Source organism: Schistocerca gregaria, chromosome 3, assembly GCF_023897955.1.
Source record: "Schistocerca gregaria isolate iqSchGreg1 chromosome 3, iqSchGreg1.2, whole genome shotgun sequence".
NCBI lineage: Eukaryota > Metazoa > Arthropoda > Insecta > Orthoptera > Acrididae > Schistocerca > Schistocerca gregaria.
Window position 1 is genome coordinate 176,853,309 of NC_064922.1, and position 21,775 is coordinate 176,875,083.

At 39.6% G+C, this 21,775-nt stretch overlaps 1 protein-coding gene across 3 annotated transcripts in view; it reads right to left on the reverse strand.

Moving 5' to 3' along the window:
• Window positions 1-416: 416 nt before the first annotated feature.
• The window catches only part of LOC126356098 (uncharacterized protein C1orf109 homolog), a 59,066-nt gene continuing 37,707 nt past the window's right edge, over window positions 417-21,775 (reverse strand). For all 3 annotated transcript variants that reach the window (XM_050006788.1, XM_050006790.1, XM_050006789.1), the window contains 2 exons: window positions 13,859-13,971; window positions 417-668 (listed from right to left, as the gene is read on the reverse strand). In XM_050006788.1, coding sequence (XP_049862745.1) covers window positions 628-668; window positions 13,859-13,971 — 154 coding nt within the window. In that variant the 3' untranslated portion in view covers window positions 417-627. The remainder of the gene's footprint in view (window positions 669-13,858; window positions 13,972-21,775) is intronic.

Genomic DNA, 21,775 nt, shown 5'->3' on the forward strand with positions numbered 1-21,775 from the left:
ATGTTTTTGAGTCTTTTCTTAGTATTTCACTGGGGACAGTATATCATCCTGTCACTGCAGGGGACATGTCTCTTTTGCAGGCACTGCAACATCCTTATCTCATCTTGGTGTCATAGTGTGAGGGTGATTTTCCCTCCAGTCTGTTGTAATATGGAGCATCATCCATAACTGTGGCTGCCTAAAATGGAAGATTTTGAGGCATCACATGCTCAAAACACATTTTAAAGTTTTGGAAATTCATTTGGTGGTGGTAGTTGCCTTTTGTGGGTTTCTTCAAGTTTTTTTGCAGGGTCTCGCTCACAGGTCATTTGCATCGTCTCACATTTCCAATAATAAATCTTTCAGATGAGGTCTCTACCCTGAAATATCAACACCATCATCTTTCTGCCATGGATGTCATGAATAGACAGTACATGTTACTGTTATGAACATTCTTTATTTACAAAATAAGATCACTTCATTATACAGAAGGAAAGCATATGTAAACATTGTCCTTCTACACGCATTATAATAGTATGTGTAATATAATTCACAAACTTAAAAATATTTTTGACTGTTTATGTAATGGCTGATGGCACTAATGATAACTCAGTTACAAGTGCTGCCTCTTCTGGAATATAAAATCATTCAGTTCTCCATGACCATGTATTGCGTGTATGCCATTATCCCTGAAACAAACAGACTGATTACACAAAATTTTGGGACTAAATTTTATGTTTGATTAATAAAACTGACTTTTACTTAAAAATGTACTTTTTTGTTTTTGCATGGTGGCCTTATTGGTGGGAATGATCAAGAGCTGAAGGTCCACTGAAATGTTTCCATTGCTGCTGTGACTGGAAGAATCAAATCTTTGAACAGTCCAGCATGATTAAATTTGGGCATTAGTTGGAGAGTGAGGCCTTAAAAGAAGACTGAAACTTCTATGGGATTTAGGTTTATCATAGATCAGGTTCTGGGTTTGTTTGTGTCCATGGTTTTATGGGATCTCAAGTGGAATTTTTAAGGGATGTGACAGAAAACTGTTTATTAATCAACCAGTCATAGTAATGGTACTACTTTAAAATATGTACCCACTACGATCAATGAATGTAAGTGGAAATTATAGTTTATATGAGATTTGTACACATTATTTTGCTGAAAGGCAGGTAATGTTTAGATGCATGCAAAGACACACTACATTCACATTTTTAGCAGTTTTAGAAAATGGATGGTGACCTGAGAAAAGGATTTGGTAACTGACGGTACAACACTACTGGATGCTTCTAGAATCCAGAGCGGTCACATTTTCGGTTGCAATGAGATCATTTCCATCGCCTCACATTTCCAATAAAAAATGAGAATAGCAGCATATAGCCAAAAACTTCTGAGATTTCGCTCTTCTTCTGGAAGCTGTTGTTCATCGTTGCAGAACATAATGAAAGAGAACTTCTGCAGCCTCTTGCTGCAAACTGAATTCCCAAAGTCCACCCACAGATAATAATGACACTGACCCACATACATGCCATCATCAGATTTTGAAAGAACTGGAGAAGGTAGCCCAAAAGTAGGGATCACAAACGGAGTGTGTATGAGTCCAGGGTTAAGTGTTTCTGTTATATCAATGCTGTAGTGACTTCCTTTCTTCCTGCTGTAGCTCCACAAGTATGAGAGTGGTGGTGCTGCAGTTGCTTCCTATGTCATCTTGCTTACTCTTACTAATGTGTGCAGGAGTGTAAAGCTGTGACATAGCATGGAAGTTGATTGCACTATCTTACTATTATAGTGTAGCACTGACAGCACTAAATGACCAATTCTTGGTATCATATAGCAGATAATGAATGCGCGTTTAGTGAGACTGTGGAGGGTATAAGATGAAAATAATGTAATGAAGAATATACAACTGCAACTTTGCTCCTTTTGATGTCTGGGAAAAGTTCGATGTTACGGTCAATATTTAAGATGGAAAGCATACAAAATTCATCAAACACACACAAAATTCCTGTATTATCTACACCTACACACACACACACACACACACACACACACACACACACACACACACACACACACACACACACACACGGGGAGGGAGAGAGAGAGAGAGAGAGAGAGAGAGAGAGAGAGAGAGAGAGAGAGAGAGAGAGAGAATATATAATTAACAGCTGACGAATCAGTGTATTAGTAAACAATAACTGTCATGCCCAACAGTTGTTATGGCTATGCTGTGAGTACTCGGTTACACTCTTGAACTCATATACCCGTTCTTCTTTCTATGCTCATATAATCAACTTTTTTCTGACAACAGGCTCAAGCAACAAGTTTTCAGTTAAATGGGCAGTGGTGGAGATTTGCAAATCAAATCTCCAAGTTTATGGGAACAATAAATATAGAGATGACATAATAAGACACAGTGGCAAGTTTAAAACAAGTATACAGACTTCATTTCTGATTTCTAGCCAAATTCCATTGATGATACATCTCACAATAAGAAAATGCTGCTCAATAGAATATATCCACCATACAACAGAAAATTGCTCCAGGAATGACAGAAAGTTTTATAATTACGGTACTTGTGTAATTTATATTTTATTTCATATAAAATCAGTATCAAAACAGTTACAAAATAATTTTTGCTGATCCAGTTGTTTTTTACTAATATTTATTAGCACAACATGTATTGGAGCTTGCTGCCATAATTAGGCGCATTACAGTTCCATGCACATTAATTTGAAGCCTGATGAGGATTAGTTGCTGGGTGTGTCAGTGAGATTGTAGGCCAAAATATAATAATTTTTGTTGGAAATTTATTTGCTCGGTACACAGAACACAGTAACAAACACATCATCATCACTGAGCACTTTTACATTAGGATATTGACATCCAAAGACTTATTTTTGGTTTGTAGCCTCTCTGGCATACCCAGCAAATAAGTCTCATTGTACTTCAGATGAATATACAGGTAACTGTAATGCACTTGATGACTGCAGCATGCTGCTGAAACACATCAAGCTAATAAATATCAGTGGAAAGTTATTGAAGAAGTAAAAGTTATTCATAAGTTTATAATGTAGTTACTGACTTCAACCAATGTTTATATTGTAGTTTATAATGTAGTTACTAGCTTCAACCAATTCCACACAATATAAATAAATTTAGTTAAAAGAATAGTAAAACATTCCAGGAAAATACTAAATTGCAGTGCCTGTGTTTTGAAGAAGTATGATGCAATGTTCCTTTGGACATGCATGCATGCATGCTGTATCCTTGTTTTTTACTACCCATTTTTCCTTCCTTTTCAACAGATCATCTAGCCACCAACTCCTAAGACAGTGAAACATGTAGTGGTACAATGTATGTGACCATTTCATGCATGCATGTGAAAAGGAACAGGCACTACAGTGATTGCAACTGCTGTGAAATACACGAAATGTATTCACAACTATGTATATGAACCACCTCCAGTAGTACACTGGAATGGCAACAATGAAAATTTGTGCTAGACCAAAAGTTGAAGCTGGGTTTCTGACATTACACAAGCAGTCACCTTAGCCACTTCCGCTATCTGAGCATGACCCATGGCATGTCAATGTCCATGTGTTGTAACTGTATTGGTACGTCCCATTAACGTTGCTCCCATACAGGAGAATATTTTATTTGTAAGTTGCATGCCCAGCATTGGCCATTAAATACTAAATTGCAATGTCTGTGTTGTAAAGAGTACAATGTGACGTTCCTTTGGACACACATACATGTCTCAGTTATCTGAAAGGATAGCTAATGCAGTATTCGGAAATATCAACAAATAGGTTAAGTCAGATGGTGTGTCAGTGAATTCTGCTAAAATTCACTACATACAAGTTCAGTACTATTCTTGTCCATTACTGTAATCTGTTGAAAGAATGATTAATTAGTATATTTCCATTTTCCACCTGGTGTCAGTCTCATAACATGCTGCAAAGAACAACATAAAATAACTTAATATCTTGAAAAACCTTTCATAATACATATACTCATAAATATGTACACAAGAAGCAGTTTAAATTATGCCTACTTACAAACATGGCACACATCTAGTTTACCGATACTAACAGTTGTGTAATTTTTCACCAGTTTTCACACTGAGAAGAGTATATCTTACATCAGTTTTATACTGTGAATGTTTTAATCTTATACTTGTGATGTAAAAGTTAACAACTTTATACTCCATACAGCTGACTATAACCCCAGTTCCAACACTCAGAATGCAAATATAGCTCCGAAAGCAAATATCACTGCACTGCAAGTGCCTCTCCTGGCTGTTCCAAACTGTACTCTGATGAGGTACTATTTAATTAATTCAAGTGCTTGTAACTGTGTACAGAATTTAGGTTAATTTTGTAAATTAGTATCCTTGTTTTTTACTACCCATTTTTCCTTCCTTTTCAACAGATCATCTAGTCACCAATTGCTAAGACAGTGAAACATGTAGTGGTACAATGTATGTGACCAGAGGCTAAAAAATTTCATTAAAAATTCACATTTATTTTTTATGGATACTATAGAGGAGTTTAAGAGTTAGTTATGAAAATTTTATGTAGGACAATTCGTTTTGCTCCATTCAAAATCTTTTCATCAATACTGAAAACGAATACATTTGGCAATAATTTTTCTTGTAAACTGCTGTTATTTATATACAGCTGCGCTGAAAATACCACTACAGAAAACTTGCACTGTAATATTATAATATTTCAGAGGTTAAATCATTATATTGTACTGCACTTATATAAAATGTATATTTTGGAATCCTCTCCAGAAGATTACACAATACTGCTCATAAATATAAAAAATAAAAATAAAACTGGTAATACTTATAGCAGTAACATAGGTTAAGTTATGTACAATGAAGTTAACAACAGCATATACCACTACAGAGTGTGAAAGAAGCCACTCAGCTCCAAGGTTAAATAGAATGATTTGGCATTTCTGTATGGTGGCACTGGACGGTGACTGCATGTACCTCTCTTGCCGCACAAATGTCAGCACTGTCTGAAAGGGTCCCCTACAGACGGCCAAGCTTGGCTGTGAGCTCACTGAAGAACATGTGACAGACTGGCATTTCAATCCTGCTAAAATTTGACAGTTGGTGATGTGCTGGTGCAATTGAGATGCTAACCTTGGGGTTACCACATACCACCCCAGCATCCCTCCCCCACAGTGTGGGACAGCACTCGGTGCTCAGGAATGCGATATCCATGCCTTACGTGGCACTACTAGTGGACGTTCTGTGTGCCGTAGAGAGCTCCCTGGCTGGCTGCACTGGAGAATAGGGCCAAAAGTGAACCAGACAGTAGACAGTAATGGGCTGATAACTGTGGATGGGCCACTGACTGCACTGATGCCAGAAACAGATCCACAAAGGCATCCTGGGGCTTGGGTCTGGGAGATGCCTCCAGCAGTAGCAGCACATGCTTCCTGTGGGGTCTCTAGCTGCTTTGTATATTTGCCTGCACCTAAGCCTTGATGGACTGGCAGAAGACTAGAATCAAGAGGTGTAGGTGTTGAGCAAAGCACAGCATCATGTGGGGGCAGAATCAGAGGAAGGGTCATCGAGAGTGGAGGTGAGGAAGGAGATCCAATGCAGGAAACAGATGATTTGGGAGGTGTGTATGGAGGCAGCAGAGGTCGATCCTCCACTCAAGGGTGGAGTTGATTACAGTGGTGGATCACCAGCCTGTCTTCCATCTGCATTGTGAACACGCGCTGACTGCAGATGACGGCCAGAAACCAACAACTGTGGTGGTTTAATGCATCAGCCGACTCCAAAGTACGAAGAACATAAGTGTGTCACTGGAGGGGCCCTCAGAGGCCCCTGAGTAGGGAACAGTAGATCAGCACCATGCACGATTGGCAGTTCTGCCAGGTTCTTATTGCTGATGGGTGTGGACTTTTAGGAAGTAAAGAAGCACTGGACTGCCTCATCCTTGGTGGGTTGCCAATATACTTCTGCAGCTGCATCTTGAAAGTACGAATGTGATGTTCTACCTTCTCATCAATGGAAAATATCTGAGTGAGAGCCCAGATTGTTTGTCTGCTATGGTGGAGCGACAGTTGACACTGAACAGACACTGGGAGTAGGGACAATGACAACCACCCAATAAGCATCCAAGAAGAGGATGGCAAAATGGATATGGATATGCTCCCAAGGCTGTGATGACTCAGGCCACAGTGCATAACACTGGCATGGAGAAGCCCAGTGTTCTGCACATTTGGAACAGGCAGTGATTGAATGTTCAGTCTCATGATAAATTCTGGGCCAGTAGATATGATGGCACACCATCATCTTCCTCAACAAGAGCCCCAGTGATCCTAAAGCAGAATGTGAAGAATGTCACACCAGAGAGCTGCCAGAAACTCCTCCTGTGGAACAATGTTTTCTATGGCCAACAAAATAACAGCACTGAGTCGAGTCTGTGCCTTAACAGAAAATAATTGCAGACAGGTTCCAATGCTGGAACTGGAGGTCATTCGGACCGTCCTTGCTGAATATATCATCACACTTGACGAACAACAGAGTCAGCAGTGATGGCTTGTGTAATGTTAAAACTGGTAATAAGGAATCCATCCACTGTCCATAGAGCTTCCTCAATGAGGTGAAAACAAAGTACTTCATCCTAATTGAAACCTGGGTCAAATCCCATTGGTAAACATGAAAGAGCATCTGCATTTTAATGGTGAGCTGTAAGGCAGAATTGAATCTCATAATTATACCTACTAAGGAACAGGGCTCACAATTTAATTCTATGGGCTGTCTTGTCTGGCAAGTGTACCATGGGACTAAAGAGAGAGACCAACAGCTTGTGATCAGTCACTAAATGAAACTTACCACCATATAGGAACACATGAAACTTCTTGATAGCATACATACTAGTGACAGTCTCCATCTCTATCTGAGAGTAATTCTTCTGTGCATCATAAAGCATCTTCGACACAAAAGCAATGGGCTGATCATTTGGAACACCAGAACGAAACTGAGACAATACGGCCCCACACCATACTGCAATGGGACCATTGCAACCACAAGATGAGACCCAGCTAATAAGTGACTAAGCACATGCTGGAACACAAACCATCTTTCAATGTCTTGAACTCATGGTCATTAGGCATGCAATCAAATGCTGCTCCTTTTTTAAGCAACTTATTTACAGGAAGTGAAACAAATGCTGCCTGCTGAAGGAACTTGTGGTAACACGCGAATCTGCCTAGGAATGCCTGGCGCTCCTTCACATTCGTTGGTTGTAGAAGAGCTATAAAAGGCAATTCCTGACTGACAGACTCATCATCGCCCACTTCAAACTGCTAAGAATAGAAACTTGAAATTTGGATAGGGTGTTGACCTTTTACTGTTAGTGTAGTTTAAGAGAGATTTTTTTTGAAATAGGGCATGAAAAGTTTTTGTCACTATTAAGGCACTTTTGAAGCTAGACATACCAAAATTGGTATTTGGTTTCTCAGTCGCAAATCGAGAAATACGTCTTTCAGCATTTTTGGAAATTTAACCTTATGGGGTGATATAGTTGGTGAAACTTTTTTCTGAAAATAAATCATTATTAAAGAACTACTAAAGTATTTTTAAAGCTACATCTATGAAAATTGGTATTTGACATCTCGGTTATGAACAGAAACATATTTGTTCCGTGTTTCTGGAAATTCATCACCTATGTGGGTGAAACACGGGAGGACATATTTTACTATGAAAGCATTTTAAAGCTAAATCCATGAAAATTTGAATTTGGCTTCTCGGTTAGAAATAAAAACAAAATTACATGTTTCACAATTTTTGTAAGTTCAACCTCTATGGGGGTGAAATACAAGATAAAACTTTTATGAATATAACTCATTATGTAACCATTTCTGAACTTGTATTTGGCTACTCTGCTAGAAATTTAAAAAAAATATGCATTTCACTGTTTTTGGATATTCGACCCTTAAGGACCAAGTGGAAATAGGGCCAGAGTGAGGCACTGACTCATCACTGCCCAGCCCAAACTGCTAAGAACAGAAACTTGAAATTTGGAGAGAGAGAGAGAGAGAGAGAGAGAGAGAGAGAGAGAGAGAGAGAGAGAGAGAGAGAGAGAGAGTGTTATAACTATGAAAATTGGTATTTGATTTCTCAGTCAGAAATTAAAAAAATACATTTTCAGCGTTATTACAAATTCAACCAGTAATGGGGTAATATGGCGAGTGAAAACTTTTTTCAGATCAAATCATTATTAAAGAACTACTGAAGCATTTTTAAAGTTACATCTATGAAAATTGGTATTTGACTTCTCAGTTATAACTAAAAAGAAAAAGTCCAGTATGAAAATTTCACTCTGCAGTGGAGTGTGTGCCGATACAAAAGTTCCTGGCAGATTAAAACTGTGTGCCGGACTTCTGCCTTTCATGGTCAGGTGCTCTACCAACTAAGCTACACAAGCCTGACTCACAACTCATAGCTTTACTTCCGCCAGTATCTCATTTCCTATCTTCCAAACTCCACATACTCTCCTGTGTTGCTAGTCTTGTAAGTTTTGCAGGAGAACTTCTGTCAATTTTAGAAGGTAGTAGGAGATGAGGTACTGGTGATAGTAGAGCTGTGAGTACAGGTCGTGAGTTGTGCTTGGATAGCTCAGATAGTAGAGCACTTGACCACAAAAGGCAAAGGCCCCGAGTGAGTCTCAGCCTGGCACAGTTTTGATCTGCAAGGAAGTTTCAGTGGTTTTGGAAATTCAACCCTTAAGAGGAAGAAAAGCGGATGAAGTGTTAATGGAAATATTTCATTATGAAAGCATTCTCGAAGTAAATCTATGAACATTTGTAATGGGCTTCTCTGTTAGAAATAAAAATAAAGTGTTTCTAAGAAGGAAAATAGGGCTTCACTGATTCATTGACTCATTATCGCCCAGCCCTAACCACTAAGGACTGAAATTTGAAATTTTGAAGAGGGTGTTGCTCTTATAATGTAGTCATTGATTAAGAAGAAACTACACCTCTAAGAACATGAAAAAGGGGATGAAATGCCTTTTTAATTTTGCTATTAACGTGTATCAACATTTTTGGGAACTTAACCCCTGTGATGGTAAAACAGTGAGTGAAATTCTTTTTCTGTTGTTTATTATTAAAGCAGTAATAAAGTACACTAAAGTGCCAAAGAAACTGGTGTAAGAATGAATATTCAAATACAGAGATGGGTAAACAGCCAGAATACGGCATTGTGGTCAGCAATGCCTATATAAGACAAGTGTCTGGTGCAGTTGTTAGATTGGTTAAAGCTGCTAAAATGGTAGGTTATCAAGATTCAAGTGAGTTTGAACATGGTGTTATGGTCACCACACGAGCAACGGGACACAGCACCTCCGAGGTAGCAATGAAGTGGGGATTATCCCGTATTACCATTTCAGGGGTGTACTGTGAATATCAGGAATCCTGTAAAACATCAAATCTCCATAATCACTGTGGCTGGTAAAAGATCCTGCAAGAATGGGACCAACGATGACTGAAGAGAATCACTCAGCATGACAGAAGTACAACCCTTCCTCAAATTGCTGGAGATTTCAATGCTGGGCCATCAATAAGGTCAGCATTCAAACCATTCAATGAAGCATTATCGATATGGACTTTTGGAGCCTTCAACCCACTCATGTAACCTTGATGACTGCACAATACAAAGTTTTACTCCTTGCCTGGGCCTGTCAATGCCAAGATTGGACTGTTGGTGACTGGAAACATGTCGCCTCATTTCAAATTGTCTCGAGCAGATGGACGTATATGGGTGTGGAGACAACTTCATGAATCCATGGACCCTGCATATCAGCAGGTGACTGTTCAAGCTGACCGAGGCTCTGTAATGGTGTGGGGCTGGACCTCTGATATGTCTACATATGACTCTGACATGTGACATGTATGTAAGCATCTTGTCCAATCTCCTGCATCCATTCATGTCCATTATGCATTCAGACATACTTTGGCAATTCCAGCAGGACAATGTGACACCCCACATGTCCAGAATTGCTATAGAGTGGCTCCAGGAACACTCTTCTGTGTTTAAACATTTATGCTGGCCATCAAGCTTCCCAGACATGAACATCATTGAGCATATCTGGGATGCCTTGCAACATGCTGTTCAGCAGAGATCTCCAGCCCCTCATACTCTTACGGATTTATGGACAGCCCCGTAGAGTTCAGGGTGTCAATTCCCTCCAGCACTATGTCAGACATTAGTTGAGTCCCTGTTGCAGCTCTTCTGCATGCTCCAGGGGCCCTACACAATATTAAGCAGGTGTACCAGTTTCTTTGACTGTTCAGTGTGTTTTTAAAGCTATATCTATGAAAATTGGTACCTGTCTTCTTGGTTGGGGGGGGGGGGGGGGGGGGGAGATCTTTCGGTGTTTTTGGAAATTCAACCCCTAAGGTTGTAAAATGGGTGATGAATGCTTCTATGGAAATATTTCATTATTAAAACATTTTGCAACTTAACCTCTGAAAATTTGTATTTGGCTTCTGAATCAGAAATAAAAATGTGTGTTTCAATGTTTTTCCCCCCAAAATTCAACCCTTCAAGGGGCAAACTAGGGCTTGGCCGATTCACTGACTCATCATCACCTAGCCCAAACTGCTGAGGGTAGAAACTTGAAATTTGGAGAGGCTGCTGATCTTATACTGTCGGCATCATTTAAGAAGGGATTGTTTGAAATTCCACATCGAAAGGGGGGGGGGGGGGGAGTAGGGATGAAAGGTTTTTTTAAATATGTTGCTTTTAATGCAATTTTGAAGCTAGAGTTATGAAAATTTTGTATTTGTTTCTTCATTCAAAAATAGAAAAATATTTGTTTTAGTGTTTTTGGTAGTTCAACTCCTAAGTATCTAAAAAAGAGGATGAAAGTTTTTATGAAAATAGTTGATTACAAAAACATTTTTGAAACTAAATCTTTGAAAATTTGTATTTGGCTTCACGGTTAGGAATAAAAAATAGGTATTTCAATGTTATATGGAAATTCAACCCTTAATGGAGCATAATATGGGGTAAAAATTGTTATGAAAATATTTCATCACATTGAAACATATTTAAAGCTAAAACTATGAAAATTTATTTTTGACTTCTAATGAAATAAAGATGAAAATTTGTATGGAAATATACTGCAAGAACTCAAAAGGCAGAATTAACAAAGACCTCCGACTTTAGCAGCCAAAATTGCTTTTTGGACAGAAGCACATCCAAAGAAGACTTTCTTCAATGGCTTTAAGTAGCACTCAAAGTTTTGAAGATTTTACAATTTGTGAACAACATAAAAATTTGATTAAAGAAAAACAAAAACTCTGTGCAGACCATATAGTATATGTGAGCTAAGCAGCAGATGCTAGGCTAATTATTCTATAGAGTGTTGGAAGAAATGTGACTTATCCAACATGCACGTAATACCCACATCACACAAGGTATGGGGAAAAAAAATGAAGATTCCAAAGATGGCCCTCTGTGATTGGACTAGGGACAACAATGTCATCAAGGTAATTGATACAATAATGAACTCATTGAGACAGCTGCTTCAAACTATGTTGACAAATGGTTGACATGCTTGCAATGCTGAAAACCAATCAGTTGTACCTGTAGAGGTCTTACAACATACTGATAGCAAGAAGTTGATGTGACTCTTCATCAAGTGGCAGCTGTAAATATACTTTTAGGAAATCTAGTGCTGAAAAATATTGTCTGCCCAAAGCTTTCTAATAAGTTCACCCATGTGAGCAATGGGGTACATATCATTACCTAACTCTGAATTAATTGTCACTTTAAAGTTACCACAAGACTAATGATGCAGCTCACCGATTGGACAAAATGGGTTCCATGATACCTAAAGCTGTCAATCTGTCTAGCCCTTCCTTCACTTCAGTGCGAAAGTGCGTGTGGAACAGATCTGGCAAGGAAAGAACAAGGCCGTAACCAGTTTTGAGAGTGATGTGGGCTATGTAATCACTAGCCTTGCCAAGTCCTGGAGAAAAAAGGGGAGACTATTTCTTGCACAAATCCTCCAACTCTTGATAGGGCACAAGATTTGACACTAAATGAATGGAATCATGCAGTGCCCCCTACCAGAAATGTTACTGGTTGAACCATCACCTTGCACGTTGTTTCTGTAATAAACTGGCTGAGATAAGAATCTGCTGTCTGTTGTCACTGACAACCTGGTGTGAAGTAGCTAACAGTGGAGGGAAAACAAGTATTAGAATTCAGAACCAAGACCAATCTGTCTGTATCCACTTGGAGGCATACACTAATGAACTTAATGTCCACAGATCATTATGTGGGAGGCAAAGTGGAAGCTGACCAAGCATTGCACACAGTTGCAATGTGACCTTTCTTATAACATAGATGGCACAAAGCTCAGTGTTGTGGACAAGCTGGTCAGTCATATTGAACAAAACAAGTAGGGCAGGAGGGCAGGAACTTTCAGAAATTTTTCCACAATAGACATGTCTGTATGGAAGGCAGTGACCTGACACGCTGCGCTGCCACCACATCAACATCAAAGGTGTACTGGAACATGTACGCCTGTTGCTGTCTGAACTGACAGTGGCAGTGGCAGCCCAAGAATGTTACTGATGGGCAGCGGCATCAAAAACTTCAAATGCTATCTTAAGTAATTCCTCTAATGAAGGATCCTGAAATTTGCCAACCCCCTTAGGGGAACTACCCTCCTGGGGGCTGCTGTACGACAGTCTCTAACCATAGTGTCTGCATAGGACTCCTGAGATTTAGCAGTAACAAAGTGACACTTGTAACTTAACCCATGCAGTTCTGCACCCCATGTGCAACAGAATTGATGGGGTTGCTTTCTGCACCAATAAAAACTGCACTCTAGTGAAGATCACAGAAGTATGCTTGTCATGACAGGAATTCAGCAAAGACGACATTTCATCAAGCAACAGAGACACAGATTCCTGAAGGAAGACTAACTTACCTGACTAGTGATGCATTTGTGGAGAGATTCATGACAAAAAGAGCTTTAATGGAGTCAGTGTCTGTTACCTCTAAGGCTGTGACACATTGCTGTAGGCGTGTGTGTGTGTGTGTGTGTGTGTGTGTGTGTGTGTGTGTGTGTGTGTGAGTTCCAGTCTTCAGCAGAGTCATCATAGGTGACAAAAAGAGGTTAGCAAGACAACAAAGTTAGAGGCCTCATTAACAGGCCCATCAACACCTTGGCCAGCAAGGACATGTTCCCCTGTTGCTGCATTTCTATGTGCTGCTGGTCTTCCAACTGCTGTGTAGTAAACTCTGCAAAATGACCTAAAAGGATGTGCCTCCCAACATCACAACATTGTTGCACGAAATATGTGAAGAACAAACTTTACTTGTCTTCACTTGTTCACAATTGTGAACACCAATAAAAAAAATTCACTTTAATGCTAAACCATAAACACATTCAATATATCACCCTTGTACACAGCTTGGTAGGTACCAGTTTGAAATACAATGATCTGGAGACGGAGTGAAGTTAACAAGAGCATAAACCATTATAGAACATCACAGAAGCCACTCCACTCCACAGTTAAATAGAATGACATGTGATGTTTCCACATTGTGACACCAGATGGCACCTGTACACCATTCTTGGTGCACCGCAGTCAGCACTGTCTGAAAGTGACGCCTCCTGGTGATCGAGCTTAGCCGACTTGGGCCAGTGCGGAATGACTGAATAACTTGATGGGTCGGCACCTCACGTCCTGCTGAACTTGGACGGACAGTGAGGTGCCAGTGTGACTGAGGTGATAACAGTGGGTTACCACAGTTAGTACCATAAATTAAGCTATGACACCACTACAGAAAAGATCATAAGCAGCTATGCAGCTATTTGTAACTTACTCTCTATGTGTTCCTTTAGATTTGGGTCCTCCTTAGCAGCATCTTTGAGCAATGACATGTAGTTTGGATCTTCGTAGCTCAGCTGATTCAAAGGACTTGATAACTGCAAATATCTGATACCTAAAGTAAAGGAACGTAACTGTTACCGATCTGAATATTTAAAATTATGATGTCAGGAATTTAGTTAGGTTTTGTCTTCAGTAAGTAGCTTATAAAAGTTATATTAAAATCTGAAAATTACGAGGAGACAGAATACCAAACCAGTACTTATCTCCAAGAAACATAATTCCTAGCATAGCCCACTCCTTTCCCAAGTTTCTCTGAGCAATCCCTTTTTCCTGCCTCAAAAAGAAACTTATAGCACTTAAAATCTGCAAGTACTATTTTCAACTTTGTGTGTTTCAGTCTTAACAGTACTAGGAACAGCAACTTCTGAAGCTAAGAACTGGGCAACCAAGAACTTGCTAACCTTCCTCACTAAGTCATTTTAACAATCACTCAGCTGAATTTTCTCTTTGATTCAAATGAAAGTGTGTCACACTAATGTTCTCTTTGATTCAAATGAAAGTGTGCCACACTAATGTTCTGCACACAAAAACCAAGCACATGTTATAAATAGACAGAATCATATACATAAAGGAGTAGATGTATGAGCTCATCACACAATATGATTTTTATCTCATTGCTGATCAGGGCTGCAAAAGCTAGACCTAAAACATCCTTTTTGTGTCTACGTACAAAGTGTGTGGAAGTCTTGTGGTTATTCTCATCCAAAGCAAATTGATGATTGCTGAAATTTTACTGCATATTTCAAAAAAAAAAAAAAAATTATGATGAAAATTATTGGTGTGGTGGAGATGCTGCAGTAGGGTCTTCATCAATGTTTTGCCATTTGGGGCAACACGTGTTTCTTTGAACCTGCATATCCTTGGTGTCCTAAATGGAAAAAGCCAATGTAATGTCAGTTCACTTTAAATGAACAAAATGTGGCATTTTTAATTAACAAATGGAGACAAATCATATATATCCAGTTATCCATAAATACCTCTGGGGTTTTGGAAAACAAATACATGAAAACTAAAGGACATACAGAAAAATGACACATATCAGTATAAAGGATGTCTCTAGCAGTTCTGATTCATATTGTGTTCCATGCCACAATTGCAGAATTAAGCACTAGGACAAGGCCTATCAGAACATGTAGCCAATTCATCCACAACTTCCGTGATTACCCTTTTTAGAAGTATCCTTCCTCTTCAACTGAACTTCTTATTGATGATGTAAATAAAACAGAAAGAAACTTCCACATGGAAAAAATATATTAAAAACAAAGATTCTAAGACTTACCAAGCGGGAAAGCGCCGGCAGACAGGCACATGAACAAAACACACAAACACACACACAGAATTACGAGCTTTCGCAACTGGCAGTTGCTTCGTCAGGAAGGAAGGAAGGAGAGGGAAAAATGAAAGGATGTGGGTTTTAAGGGAGAGGGTAAGGAGTCATTCCAATCCCGGGAGCGGAAAGACTTCCCTTAGGGAAAAAAAGGACAGGTGTACACTCGCACACACACACACACACACACACACACATATCCATCCGCACATACACAGACACAAGCAGACATATTTAAAGGCAAAGAGTAAGGGCAGAGATGTCAGTCGAGGCGGAAGTACAGAGGCAAAGAAGTTGTTGAAAGACAGGTGAGGTATGAGTGGCGGCAACTTGAAATTAGCGGAGGTTGAGGCCTGGCGGATATCGAGAAGAGAGGATATACTGAAGGGCGAGTTCCCATCTCCGGAGTTCGGATAGGTTGGTGTTGGTGGGAAGTATCCAGATAACTCTGACGGTGTAACACTGTGCCAAGATGTGCTGGCCGTGCATCAAGGCATGTTTAGCCACAGGGTGATCCTCATTACCAACAAACACTGTCTGCCTGTGTCCATTCATGCGAATGGACAGTTTGTTGCTGGTCATTCCCACATAGAAAGCATCACAGTGCAGGCAGGTCAGTTGGTAAATCACGTGGGTGCTTTCACATGTGGCTCTCCCTTTGATCGTGTACACCTTCCGGGTTACAGGACTGGAGTAGGTGGTGGTGGGAGGGTGTATAGGACAGGTTTTACACCGGGGGCGGTTGCAAGGGTAGGAGCCAGAGGGTAGGGGAGGTGGTTTGGGGATTTCATAGGGATGAACCAAGAGGTTACGAAGGTTAGGTGGACGGCGGAAAGACACTCTTGGTGGAGTGGGGAGGATTTCATGAAGGATGGATCTCATTTCGGGGCAGGATTTTAGGAAGTCGTATCCCTGCTGGAGAGCCACATTCAAGGTCTGATCCAGTCCCGGGAAGTATTCTGTTACAAGTGGGGCACTTTTGGGGTTCTTCTGTGAGAGGTTCTGGGTTTGAGGGGATGAGGAAGTGGCTCTGGTTATCTGCTTCTGTACCAGTTTGGGAGGGTAGTTGCGAGATGCGAAAGCTGTTTTCAGGTTGTTGGTGTAATGGTCGAGGGATTCAGGACTGGAGCAGATTCGTTTGCCACGAAGGCCTAGGCTGTAGGGAAGGGACCGTTTGATATGGAATGGGTGGCAGCTGTCATAATGGAGGTACTGTTGCTTGGTGGTGGGTTTGTTACACCGTCAGAGTTATCTGGATACTTCCCACCAACACCAACCTATCCGAACTCCGGAGATGGGAACTCGCCCTTCAGTATATCCTCTCTTCTCGATATCCGCCAGGCCTCAACCTCCGCTAATTTCAAGTTGCCGCCACTCATACCTCACCTGTCTTTCAACAACTTCTTTGCCTCTGTACTTCCGCCTCGACTGACATCTCTGCCCTTACTCTTTGCCTTTAAATATGTCTGCTTGTGTCTGTGTATGTGCGGATGGATATGTGTGTGTGTGTGTGTGTGTGTGTGTGTGCGAGTGTACACCTGTCCTTTTTTTCCCTAAGGGAAGTCTTTCCGCTCCCGGGATTGGAATGACTCCTTACCCTCTCCCTTAAAACCCACATCCTTTCATTTTTCCCTCTCCTTCCTTCCTTCCTGACGAAGCAACTGCCAGTTGCAAAAGCTCGTAATTCTGTGTGTGTGTTTTGTTCATGTGCCTGTCTGCCGGCGCTTTCCCGCTTGGTAAGTCTTAGAATCTTTGTTTTTAATGAACTTCTTATTGTGATATTCACTGTGACAATAGACAAAACCTTAGAGAACTTAATATATGGCTCATCCTCCTTCACTACTTCAGTACCCCACTTCTTCCTACATCAATTCTTCCAGACGATTCTCTTGAATTTCTGTTAAACTCTTCAGCATTACTAAATTGTAGTTCCAGTCTATATCACCTCCTGGGTATGCTTTACAATCCAATATTTGATTTCAGAATCTTTGTCTGACCATGTTGGAATCTAGCTGCCATCTGCGGAAACATTACAGTCACTGAAAAAATATAAGGTCTCTGTGCAGAGAAAGCAAATGGCACCCCTGGGGAACTTTACAACTGGTAAGTATACAAGAAAATAAGACCGAAAAAAAAAAAAGAAAAAAAAGGGGGGGGGGGGGGGGCAAGTGTGAATAGTATGAATCTTGCTCTGAGAGTTCTATACCAACTTAATTTTGTATACAGATAATAATAACAATTTCTTGTGGTTTGAGGATCTGGTGTAAGTCTTTCTATTGGACACCACTTCAGTGACTTGTGTGTCCTTAACCTATCCCAGTTATCCAAGCAAGCAAATGGGATGCACAGTTTAATGTGGAATCTGAATTGCATGTTGTTCCTGGCAACTTCTCAAATCTTTGAGAGGTCAGGCTAGGTTAAAACGATGACTCAAAAATGACAAAAAATATTTTTTTGTGATATAATTACAAATTAACAACTTTCAGATTTTTTCCTTTACTTGTACAGTGAAACCTTGCTCTTGCCAAATTTTATGATTCTAAGTCAAGGGAAATACTCTATAGGTTCTGATGAGTGAGTTTGCAAGTATCAAAATTTGTGGCATAAACAGCCATATCTTGAATGTATTGACTCAGAAACTTAAATATTTTGCACTGCCAAGGGCCCATACTCCTGAGTACCTGACATAAATTTCAACTTCATCTCTACCCACTCCTGAGAAACTGGGGTCTTAACAGTCAGACAGACAACAAAGTGATCCTGTAACATTTCCAACTGAGGTAGGAGTCCTTAAAAAAATGCCATAAACTTCAGTTTGAAGAGGGAAAATGACACTTTGTGCTGCTTAGTGACACATTTTCTTTGTCACTTACTGCTTTGTTATCCTTGGCTATGAGCCATGTGGTACCCTTTGTGGCAAAACTGAGGAGAGTGCCACTGTACTGGGAAGGAAGAGGGGGAATATAGTGTAGTGACACTCTAACATGCTGCTTGAGTTGGGACAGCACTACAAGCCATCATAGAACCCATGTGAAGCATGGTGCACTCCAGATGTACTAGAACAATTTGTTCTTAACAAAAACTTGGTACATCTTTTTGATAGTAAATGAATTTCCAGGAGGAAACATGTTTGAGTAGAGATGCACTTCATTTAACAGCTTACTGAATGCGGACAAGAAAAAAATTCCTGGATTTTTCCTGGTTTTCCCAGTTAAAAATACACTTTTTCTTGGGCGAAAATACATTTTTTCCTGGGCCAAGATATGTTATACCCCATGTGGAAGCACATTTTCTCTATGTTAAATGATAATATACTTTCCCTTGGAGCAGTAAAACTTATCAATCCTTTGAATCGTGAAGGTTTTATACACCAGATGTTACAGAAATAAAACACAGCAAAAAACAATGCCTTTGTGATAGATCTTTGATGTGTGGCACCATGTACAATGCATACTTTTGTATTACAAAAGTATAAACATGAATTCCACTACATACAGTGCAGTAACTTCCAAAGCACTGTGACAGAAATTGTGATGCCCTTTTGTCAGCCAATTGTAGGTCATGCCACGTGATCTCGCCAGCCAATGACATTGTTTGAAATAATACACATACAGTGCAGCTACAAGAAAAGCTAAGCATTTACCAACAATATTGGTCATCCAAAAATTTTTGTTATTTTTTGGAGCGTGTGGTTAGGCAGGATCCTAAGCAGCAGCTGAATATTTCTGACAAGCACATAAATTTTAGTGCTGTGCAGTGAACAGTTTTATGGTTATCTGGATGAATACATGTTCCATCCAGCCCTTTACTTTTCCATAGAAAAACCAATTTCATGTGCAATTGCTCAAGAATGCATTTCACAATTTTTTTAAGGATAATTTTACTTTTTGCCATCGTTACTGCATAATTTGTTATTTATTAAAGAACAAAATTAAATTATAAAAATTAACCTTGAAACGTGTTGTTTTTTACTGTGTGTTACCTTTTAAGACATAGCAAACACAAGTGTATTTTAAATAAGGGGTAAGTGGCTGGTCTTCTGCACATGAAGTTTTCTATATGGCTGGTCCTCAGTGTAAGTTTTGAATGAGGCTCTAATGCTCTGTGATTTAAGAAATTCATTGCACATTCTCACAAGTGACATAATTCATCTGACATAAAAGGAAATTTACTTTGAAAGTAATGCTTCTCAAACCACCATTTGCAATATTTTCCTGTTTGAGAAACATAAAGAATTGTGATGTCACACTCGTCAAAATGAGTCCCACATAAAGATGCATTGAAGGCAGTTTGTTGTTATGAAGTATTGCACAGTCTTTGACAATTTTTGCTGTCAGTAGATGCTTGTGTGTGCAATGTATTTTCTTTGCGGCTAAAGTTTTATCTTCATGTTATTCTCTTGTTTCTGTTTTACTGCTGCAGTATTATTCTGCAGTAGTGGGCTACAATAAAATTCTTTGTTAGAGTATCAGTTCTTACCAGTCAAAATTATAAAAATTTAACTGAAAACTAAAACAATGAAAAATTCCTGGAAGTCTAAAAATTCTTTTTTTTTTCCCTGGATGAAATAAATTTCCAGACTTTTCCCGTTTGTCCTGGACCATATACAACCTGTACATTCTATTTTGTTCACTACCCATATGGTTGCTATCATAAGACTATGAATCTGGTTGTCCCCTCTTCCCATCACTTGAATTTGCAACTGTGCCATAGGTATGAATAAAAAAAAGACATTACGCTATCTTGTAACTGGGCTCTGATAAGTTATGTTTTGTGGCATGTAATTTGGTTTAAGAGTTATTAGTTGTGTTTAAGAACCACTCTACCTACATTTTCAGGTAATATCATTTGTTTCGACCTGTTGGGGGTTGTCTGGAGTTGGGTCACTGACTCACTGCATTTCTTTGTGAAAGTATTGGCTTAGAGCAAAGCTCATAGGTGGCACCATGCTGGATTAATTACAGTTCCCATCACATTTTGGTTTATATGTACTGGGCATCAGCTGTATAGCACAATTGGTTGTCAGTGTGCATCACGTGTGAGTGTACATTGGCCATATGTAAGTAGTAGTGTTATACTATGTATAGGTTCTGCCTGCTACTAACTGTGTTAGTTTTAGTAAAGGTATTTTAAATGATAGACACAGGTATGACAGATTAACAGACTCCTCTGTAAGCTATCATGTTAAAGAGGAATTTTGTTGTTGTTACTCTTACGGAGCGTGGAATGTCAGATCCCTTAATCGGGCAGGTAGGTTAGAAAATTTAAAAAGGGAAATGGATAGGTTAAAGTTAGATATAGTGGGAATTAGTGAAGTTCGGTGGCAGGAGGAACAAGACTTCTGGTCAGGTGACTACAGGGTTATAAACACAAAATCAAATAGGGGTAATGCAGGAGTAGGTTTAATAATGAATAGGAAAATAGGAATGCGGGTAAGCTACTACAAACAGCATAGTGAACGCATTATTGTGGCCAAGATAGATACGAAGCCCACACCTACTACAGTAGTACAAGTTTATATGCCAACTAGCTCTGCAGATGATGAAGAAATTGAAGAAATGTACGATGAAATAAAAGAAATTATTCAGATAGTGAAGGGAGACGAAAATTTAATAGTAATGGGTGACTGGAATTCGAGTGTAGGAAAAGGGAGAGAAGGAAACATAGTAGGTGAATATGGATTGGGGCTAAGAAATGAAAGAGGAAGCCGCCTAGTAGAATTTTGCACAGAGCACAACTTAATCATAGCTAACACTTGGTTTAAGAATCATGAAAGAAGGTTGTATACGTGGAAGAACCCTGGAGATACTAAAAGGTATCAGATAGATTATATAATGGTAAGACAGAGATTTAGGAACCAGGTTTTAAGTTGTAAGACATTTCCAGGGGCAGATGTGGACTCTGACCACAATCTATTGGTTATGACCTGTAGATTAAAACTGAAAAAAACTGCAAAAATGTGGGAAATTAAGGAGATGGGACCTGGATAAACTGAAAGAACCAGAGTTTGTACAGAGTTTCAGGGAGAGCATAAGGGAACAATTGGCAGGAATAGGGGAAAAAAATACAGTAGAAGAAGAATGGGTAGCTCTGAGGGATGTAGTAGTGAAGGCAGCAGAGGATAAAGTAGGTACAAAGACGAGGGCTGCTAGAAATCCTTGGGTAACAGAAGAAATATTGAATTTAATTGATGAAAGGAGAAAATATAAAAATGCAGTAAATGAAGAAGGCAAAAAGGAATACAAACGTCTCAAAAATGAGATCGACAGGAAGTGCAAAATGGCTAAACAGGGATGGCTAGAGGACAAATGTAAGGATGTAGAAGCTTATCTCACTAGGGGTAAGATAGATACTGCCTACAGGAAAATTAAAGAGACCTTTGGAGAGAAGAGAACCACGTGTATGAATATCAAGAGCTCAGATGGCAGCCCAGTTCTAAGCAAAGAAGGGAAGGCAGAAAGGTGGATGGAGTATATAGAAGGTTTATACAAGGGCGATGTACTTGAGGACAATATTATGGAA